Source organism: Podarcis vaucheri (genome assembly GCF_965113315.1).
Source record: "Podarcis vaucheri genome assembly, chromosome: 2".
NCBI classification, from domain to species: Eukaryota; Metazoa; Chordata; class Lepidosauria; order Squamata; family Lacertidae; genus Podarcis; species Podarcis vaucheri.
The window spans coordinates 37,508,271-37,517,603 of NC_138760.1; the positions used below are offsets into that span (position 1 = coordinate 37,508,271).

The 9,333-nt window shown below is 46.6% G+C and overlaps 1 protein-coding gene across 4 annotated transcripts in view; it reads right to left on the reverse strand.

Moving 5' to 3' along the window:
* The window catches only part of ACSF2 (acyl-CoA synthetase family member 2), a 61,641-nt gene that overhangs the window by 51,231 nt on the left and 1,077 nt on the right, over positions 1 to 9,333 (reverse strand). Inside the window, exon 1 of one of the 4 annotated variants that reach the window (XM_082211072.1) lies at positions 2,935 to 3,142. The exons of 2 other annotated variants lie outside the window; for them this stretch is intronic. In XM_082211072.1, the coding sequence (XP_082067198.1) occupies positions 2,935 to 3,029 (95 nt within the window). In that variant the 5' untranslated portion in view covers positions 3,030 to 3,142. Of the gene's footprint in view, positions 1 to 2,934; positions 3,143 to 9,333 lie in introns of those variants that run through there. One more of the 4 variants, XM_082211075.1, reaches the window with a different exon arrangement.

A 9,333-nucleotide genomic window follows, 5' to 3' on the forward strand; every position in this document is an offset into this window, starting at 1 on the left:
TGCAACATGGGAGGTGAGGTGGTCAAGATTTGTGGGTAATGATATACTCAGATTTTTGCTTCTCCAGCAGCAGCATTTACAGCAGAGTTATAAAATATGTGTCAAACTTTGCTGGAGTGGGAGAGGTAGAATGACAAATTGTTTCAATGGAGGAAAGGGACAAAAAGCATGATGATCATAGAAAAAAAGCTAATGCTATTCTAGGCTGCATCAACAGAAGTATAGTGTCCAGATCAAGGGAAGTAATAGTACCATTCTATTCTGCCTTTGTTAGACCACCCCTGGAATACTGTGTCCAATTCTGGGCTCCACAATTTAAGAAGGATGTTGACAAGCTGGAACGTGTGCAGAGGAGGGAAACCAAGGTGATCAAGGGTCTGGAAACTAAGCCTTACGAGGAGTGCTTGAAGGAGTTGGGTTTGTTTAGCTGGAAAAGAGGAGACTGAGAGGAGATATGTTTGCCCTCTTCAAATATCTTAAGGGCTGTCACATGAAAGCAGGAACATGCTTGTTTTCTCCTCCTCTGGGGGGTAGGACTCGAACCAGTGGCTTCAAGTTCCAAAAACGAGATTCTGACTAAACATTCAGAAAAACTTTTTGACAGTAAGAGCTGTTTGACAGTGGAACAGACTCCCACAAGAGGTGGTGGGCTCTCCTTCCTTTGGAGGTTTTTAAGCAGAGGTTGGATGGCCACCTGTCATGGATGCTTTAGCTGAGATTCCTGCATTGCAGGGGGTTGGAACAGATGACCCTTGGATCCCTTCCAATGCTACGATTCTATGATTCTATAAGGCAAGTATGACATTCTATTAGCAATCCTGTTTATTCTGTGGGGAGAAAAGCAGCACAAAAGAGCCCTTGGAAGCATAATGCTGGGCTGCGGAGTTTACTAATTTAGACCCTGTACTTCTAATTTGCATTATCATCTCAGCTCAAAAGCTTGGAAATACAACAAGGTAAATATCTTTAAAAGGTGTGTTGAATCAGTTACTTTGTACGTTGACAGACAGAGATACCCACTGAGCAGATAAACTTACCAGTAAAGACAGCAGAGTTCACTTTCTAGTGAAACTGCTGACCCCAAAGCACATGCATTCCCTTAGGCAATATTTGCCAAAATTACCTCTGGTATCAGCAAATGAGCCAAGAACAGCATTGGATCTCTAGCTGCAAAAGCAGGATGTGATGGGAAGCACAGACCTCGGTACAATATGAAGATGGCAGCTGAGCCCGGAAATACAAAAGTCTCCCATGAAAACTAGCTTTGATGATTGCAAGAAAAGTGGTTCAGGACTCGAGGAATCATTTTTTTAAAGTAATTAAATCCAGACGAAATCATGGCATTGAAATATAACCCAGGGGCATCACATACATAGCTTGAGTGTTCTAACCACCCTTTATACCAGTTGACCCAAGGTGAGTGTTTCTGCTCTATATTCCAACACCATCCCCATGGAAATCAGAGGGGAAAGGAAGAAAATCCAGAGTTATGCAGATGGCCCTCTGGGAACGGAGATGTATTACGCAAGGGTCACATTTACTCAAATTCACCCTACTTGTGTTCTCTTTTGTGCAACAGTTGAAATCATGCTGCTCTTTTGTGCTTTGACTGCCCCTTTCCCACCAAGTCTATGGCAGTTTGAATCACAAGGCAAAAAAGGGAGCACGGGTGTCCACAGGGAGTTTTGTAGAGGGTGGGGAGAGTAAAACACACACACACGAGAGAATGGTGCCTAAACAGGTTGCCTTACATCACAGAATCATAGAATTGTGGAGTTGGAAGGGACCCTGAGGGTCATCTAGTCCAACCCCATGGATTGCAGGAATTTCAGCTAAATCATGCATGACAGATGGCCACCCACCCTCTGCTTAGAAACCTCCAAGGAAGGAGAGTCCACCACCTCCCGTTGGGAGTCTGTTTCACTGTTGAACATCTCTTACTGTCAAAAAGGTCTTCCTGATGTCTAGTCAGAATCGCCTTCCTTGTCACTTGAGGCCACTGGCCTCCAAAGCAGGAGAAATCAAGCTTACTCCATCTTCCATATGACAGCCCTTGAGATATTTGAAGATGGCTGTCATCTCTCAAGAGTCCTCTTTACTAGACAAAACGTACCCAACTCCCTCAACTGTTCCTCACAAGGCTTGATTTCCAGACCCTTCGTTATCTTGGTCACCCTCCTCTGAAATCCTGTAACTTTTAAAACCACAAATGTTCTGGTTTGTTTGTTTGTTTAGTTCCCCTTTTGTTGTGCTGTCATGCAGAAGTGCCATTCTCGACAGCAATAATGCAGTAACATGGGGAAGCATGTTACAACTTTTTAAAAATGATGCATGTGTCGATGTGGTATATAAATCCACTACTATTGCATCAGGGACTTGTTGCAGAAGACACTTGCAAACACAAACACACACAACCACACAAAACAACCCACACTAAAAAAAAATCCCCAAAAGTTTGGATCTGCCCAAAGTATCTTTTTGATAATGGGGATTCCGCTGAACTCTTTTCACTTCTCTTCACTTGCTTTGCTTCCGTTCAAGCCTCTGCTGCACTAACCTACGCCTGAATCAATGGCCTCTTGGCATAACACCCCCAAATTTATGTCCGGATATGTATATATTGCCACTTCCTCCCCTCCCCGCAGCGCACCACTCCCGCCCACCCCGTGTCCTCAAAATACCTTCATCCCAACTTTTCTCTGGCAAGCGCAAATCGACCCTGGCAGCCCCTTTGCATTCCTATCACCCTCTTCTCTCCAGCCCCGAGGAGGGAGAGCGCAACAGCTCCAAATATAGCACCCCAAGTTATTTGACCCTTAAAAAGAAAGTGAAACCCTATGGGCTCCCCACCCCGCGCCGGCCTCCAGCCCCCCACCCCCATTTCTTGGGGTGCCCCGTTCACCCCAGAGCATCTGTTCCTTTGGCCCCCTGTACCTGACCCGATGAATGCCCCGGAGGCCAGTTCGAGCCACCAGCACTGCCCAACCCTCCCTGGCGACTCTCTTCAGCAGGCCGGTGGTAGAAGCCATGGGCCCCCTCTCCCAGCAGAGGCGTAGCCCCCGCCACAGCCCCGCTGCTTGCAGTTGCCTCTCCCTCGGGCAGAGGAAGAGCCGCCGGCCGGCCGGGAGCAGCGAGGAGGAGGGTGGGAGCTGGCGGGTGGGAGGCAAACGGGGCGGCGCTGCCGGCGCTCAGCCCGCCCGGCTGCAGCACCTCCTGTAGCCTCGTTAGGGAGAAGGAAGTGGAGGCGGGCGGGGAAGAAGGAGGCGGCTGGAAGAAGCCCCTTAGGTGCCGCTGAAGAACTCCGTCGCCCAGCGCGGAGGACGGCGAGGCGAGGCTGGGAAGGCGAGCGAGCGGCTGTTCTTTCGCCCGCAGCTCGCTCTCTCAGCACAGCCTTCGGTCTAATAAAACTGAAGGAGCCTCTCGCATTTCGGAAGAGGAAAAAGCCACAATCTGACTGACTCTGCACTCCTCCGCCCCCCATATATTATTCAAGTTTGCACTTCTACCTAGGTTCCTTCTTTCTTGGGGGGTCGTGTTTTGGACGGGCCCACCGTAAGGGTGTGAAAGTACCTACGAGTTTGGCAGGGCATGCACTGTGCCGTAATTTCTATGAAGTTTTGAGATAGTTTGAGAAGTTTTGAGATAGTTACCTCAACAAGATGTGGGGCGCTCTGACTCAGGGTTCTAGCAACCATATACAGTGGTACCTCAGGTTACAGACACTTCAGGTTGCAGACTCCGCTAACCCATAAATAGTACCTCAGATAAAGAACTTTGCTTCAGGATGAGAACAGAAATCGTGCTCCGGTGGTGCAGTGGCAGCAGGAAGCCCCATTAGCTAAAGTGGTGCTTCAGGTTAAGAACAGTTTCAGGTTAAGAACGGACCTCCAGAACTAATTAAGTACTTAACCTGAGGTACCACTGTACTGTATCCCAGAACACCCTATAGGGCTACATGCCCCCCCCCCGCCTGTAAAGCACATTCTTTCCCCTCTGACAACACTCAAGCTGCCTGAAGCAGGGTCCACGGACTGTTACAACAACCACGATCTGTTTGTTTTTAATTTGAATCAACAATTCCACTGTTTGATTTCATAGATATGAAGAACAGTCCTATATAGTTTCCATAGTGAAGTATTAGAAAATGAAACACACTAAACCTAAAGTACACCAACCTGGTGTTTCATGGGAGGGTGTTATACAAATACATCCATGAATTAATAGCTAAATAATTAAAGTACCTATCCTTTTTTCAGCTTAAGAGCTCTCAGAAGAGTGTTCAGTATTTCACGTTCAGCAAAAGCACCCTGCACAAACTGAAGCCAAGCAGCTTTTCCAGGGTTGCATGTTGAGCAGGATTGGCCCTCCCAGCTCTGGTCTGCTTAAGATAAAACGTGTTTGTTTACGCAGATTGTGTCTCTGCATAAAGGTGGAAGTCTTTATTAACATATTGGAAAGCTCATTATATCATGAGGCACACATGAAAAGAGAAGTTCAAAATAACAAAGCAGAAGAGACACACAACCTAATAGCTGTATCTCCTGGGACACATTCAGCCTGCAATCTCCATTTTAGGACATAGTCTGCAAGCTGACCTCAAGGCTACAACTTCTAGCCAAATTTTTGTACTTATTTATTTTTGTTTTCTTAATTTCCCCTCCCTCTTGCTTTGTGTGAAGTTGTTGTGCTGTTTTTTTTTGGGGGGAGGTAGTCTGCATAAGGCTTTGAGACCCTTCTACTTCTTGGAGTCCTGAATCCAGCAAGGGTTAAATCTACTTTAGTTAAGCACCATGATCAGCATCCAAAAAAAAGGAAAAAAACGAATGAGCTGGGCTGCAAGAAGGAGCCTAGCTCTTGGCAGGGAGCTGGAAGAACAATAGCCAACAGTGTGAGAGAGTTCAGCTAGAAGCAGGCAGAAGCTAGAGAGACAGGAGGCATGACTGATTTATGCTGGAATCCAAAGCTGTGACTATGGGATAAGCAAGATCTTTTGGAGTGTTAATGCTGTGAGTCCTTCCACCTTAAGCTCAGGTTGTATATATGTGTAAATAAACCATATATCCTAAAAACACCACAGTCTCTGCTGTCCCTCATACCAAGGAAACCAGACCTTGGGTAAGTGCCTGGAATCTCTCATAGCTCAGAGATTCAGGTGGCATGTAATAATATCTTACATGAAGAATTCTGGAGAACCTAAAAGTTTGACACAGTTTTGTGACATTTTGGTTGGTCCTAATAAAGATAATAGACCAACTGTGTCCCCCCCCCTCAGATGGACCAAGTCTGCCACCTTTGCTTTCTGTTCTTAAAAGTACCCCACTACCTGCTTACTAAAAAAAAAATATTAAGACGGCTGACAGTTAATGCTTAGTGCTCTAACCTAAAGAGACATAGGAAGCATCAAGCCTTATGGGACAAAGGGTGTGTAGATATATGTCCAAATTATAAAAGTGATAATTGCCTCAGTATATTGTAACAACAATACAGACCAAAGTACAGAACGCATTAAACTGTGGGTGGGAAGTAAACTTTAGGAACATGGTGTTTTCATGAGTAGCACATGCAACTGTCTTGCTAGATGTGTGGATGTGCAGTTCATTTGATCCTTACCCTCCAATGGCCCTTCAGATGTTTCGAGACTCCAAATCCCATCAGCCCCAGCCAGCCTAGCCAATAGTCAAGGGTGATGGGAATTGTGGCCCTTCATATGTTGCTGGCAGTGTTGGAAACTGAGATATGAAAGCTAGGAGCCAAATGGCACCGTAAACCTAGCTTATGGGTGCAGCAACGGAATGTCTAGGGTGCTCTTTTATAACAAGAATACAAAGCTGAAAATGAATGAACAGCAGCTAAAATATTATGTTCATTTTTCACACGGTCTAGTCCTTCTCCTGCCCACCCCCCTAGTATTCTTAAGAGGGCATCTTCTCCAGTCTCCAGAGAGAAGCTGGAAGTGGGGAGGCAGAAAAAGGTCCTCCTTTCCTTACACTCTACAGTTTTATTCTGAAATCTTAGGTGCAGTACTGTGCCCAGAGCTCAGAAACTGCTCGCTCTAATGAAATCCCCTGTCGCAAAATATGCCTAGAACAACGAGAGTTTCAAACACTGGTTGCTGGACTACAACCTCTTTTATTTAATGGTCCCTACCCCTGTTTTAGGGACGCGGGTGGCGCTGTGGGTTAAAGCCTCAGCGCCTAGGGCTTGCCGATCGAAAGGTCGGCAGTTCGAATCCCCGCGGCGGGGTGCGCTCCCACTGCTCGGTCCCAGCGCCTGCCAACCTAGCAGTTCGAAAGCACCCCCGGGTGCAAGTAGATAAATAGGTACCGCTTACCAGTGGGAAGGTAAACGGCGTTCCGTGTGCTGCGCTGGCTCGCCAGATGCAGCTTTGTCACGCTGGCCACGTGACCCGGAAGTGTCTCCGGACAGCGCTGGCCCCCGGCCTATAGATGTGAGATGGGCGCACAAACCCCAGAGTCTGTCAAGACTGGCCCGTTCGGGCAGGGGTACCTTTACCTTTACCTTTACCCCTGTTTTATTGAATGGTCACCAGCAGTACTTTTCTTCTAGAAAAAGGGTGCTGGCATCCACCATCAAGATGTTACAGTAAGTGCCACACTTTTAACCAGTGCTGCTCTTCTTCTTCTTCTTCTTCTTCTTCTTCTTCTTCTTCTTCTTCTTCTTCTTTTAAAAAGTGCTGATACTGTGTACCCTTGAGTACCCCCAGAAAAAAAGCACTGGTTACCAGCATGAATGAACCTCTCAGCAGATGAACCTTTCAATACCTGTTCAATTGGCACACGTACCAGTGCAAAAGCACTGTTAGATGAAGGTGAGAAGGTGATCCCTGCCAATCTTCCCTGGAGTCCCCAGCATCACATCCCATGCTGTTAAAGAGGGATCAAACCTCTGAACCAGCTATTCAGAGAACATGGGCAGGTGGGGAAGTGGGGGAAATCACTTCCCACTTTTTCCTCCAGCAGAGGACCTTGTGGTTAGAGTTCCATCCACAAATAGCCTAGACTGGAGCCAAACCTGTTGGTATATTTTACAACTTTCAATGCTCCAACAGCTTAAGCCCAGGGTGGATAATGCAATGTGTTCCAGGTGTTGTGGGAATTCAGCTTCCATCAAGCCCCAGCCAACATAGCCCACAGGCATGGAGTTGTAGTCAAAACTGTCTGAAGGGCACGTCCTTGGCTAGTTGTGACTTAAGCTGTCTCAGGCAGTTGAAGGCGGAAATAATAAATACAAACTAACTAGATTGTAACCACCAATGCACACAATGGGATTTACTTCTGCATGAGCACAGGACTGTGCTGTGTAATAATAAAATAATAATTAGTAATTATAGCAACACAGATCAAGGATCAAATGGCCCATTCACACTCAGAAAGCATTCTATGAGTTACACATTAACAGCCATTCAAAGTAGGGGAATTTCCTGAGTGACTCTCACAAACTGAAGGACGGGCAGCCAAGTGTGTCAAAGGAGCACCAGTAGAATTGACAGAGCGGCATTTTAAATGTTTCCATGGATTCATAAAACATAAGGGCCATGCTGGATGAGGCCAAGAGGTGACTAGAGTCGTGTGGCATGTGATCATGCCTCTGCCACACACACTACCCAGGTTTGCACACCAGAGAGGTCACTTTGACGCTGCTAATGCAGCAAAAACAACACAGGAGGCAGCAGTTGCGAGTTACTGGGTTTTCCACAGCCTCAGCAGGCGCTGTGATTCTCCAGTGGTTTGACTTCACCCCAAAGGTGCACTCCATTGTCTCCCAAGACAGACAAATGCTAACAACAGATCTGCCTCTTGAATTAATCTTTCAGGAAACATATTTGTTCCTCTGTTCTTGCCCTGCCTTCCTAATCCACATCCTTATAAAATAACAGCATGTGTGTTCTGCATCTCTAAAGCCCTTGATTTTTTAAAATGCCAGTTATTCTGAACATCTATGACTTAGTGCATGAAGAATCTTGTGTCCTCTATTAGCCATTCCTGCAGAAAGAATCCGGCTGTGCAGTGAAACTTCTAACGAACTGTGAAAAACAGTGGACATATTAAAGGGCTTGGGGATGCTGCCATGCTCAGGGTCTGGCAAATTACAGCTGTCTGTGAAAGTATAGTGATACCTCGGGTTAAGAACTTAATTTGTTCTGGAGGTCCGTTCTTAACCTGAAACTGTTCTCAACCTGAGGTACCACTTTAGCCAATGGGGCCTCCCGCTGCCGCTGCCCCACTGCCGTGTGATTTCTGTTCTCATCCTGAAGCAAAGTTCTTAACCCGAGGGTTAACGGAGTCTGTAACCTGAAGCGTCTGCAACCTGAGGTACCACTGTACTGGGCCCCAGAGCAGATTGGTATGGCTGTCCATGACTGGCTTCTGAATCAATTGTGTTATCATTTTTCTACTACTTGTATCTCTTCCTGCATTCTTCTGGTTGGTACGCTAATTCAGAGGATATGTCAAGTTTGGAAAGTAAAAGCCCTTCGGTGAATGAGGACAAATTAGGTCATCTCTAGCCTTACAAATGGGTTAAACGACAGAGCCTAGGACTTGCCGATCAGAAGGTCAGCGGTTCGAATCCCCGCAACAGGTTGAGCTCCCGTTGCTAGGTCCCAGCTCCTGCCCACCTAGCAGTTCAAAAGCACGTCAAGTGCACGTCAAGTGCAAATAGGTACTGCTCCGGCGGGAAGGTAAACGGCGTTTCTGTGCACTGCTCTGGTTCACCATAAGTGGCTTAGTCATGCTGGCCACATGACCCAGAAGCTGTACGCCGGCTTCCTCGGCCAATAAAGCGAGATGAGCGCCGCAACCCCAGAGTTGGTCATGACTGGACCTAATGCTCAGGGGTCCCTTTACCTTTAGCCTTCTTTCCTGAATCAATTCACAGCGATGTCACAACCTTTGCTTTGTAGACAGCAAGGAGCTTAACACTTCTGTCTCAGTAAGTATTGTCATGTTTTAGGTAGTATTACATAACTCAGAAAGGTCTGGAAGCAGATTTTTCATGGTAGGAAATGAGCCACACAATGAACCAGAAAAGCCACCAAAAGCCACTTTAAACCACTTATGGTTCAGTTTTTATGAGTCCATAAAAACTGGAAACTACTGTGGAGACTGCTTTGTGTCATGAATGAAAAGTAATCCACCATGAACGCAGTAGGCTCCTCTTTCTTTCAACTCTCCCTTGTGCGAATCCATATACAAGTTAGAGATTTGTGAGAGGAAGAGTGACTGATGAATAAGCAGCCTGATCTTGGATTTGCTTGCCAGGAGCGGCCCATTCTGTTTTGTCACCTGATGTGAAACAGGAAGGTGTCACCCC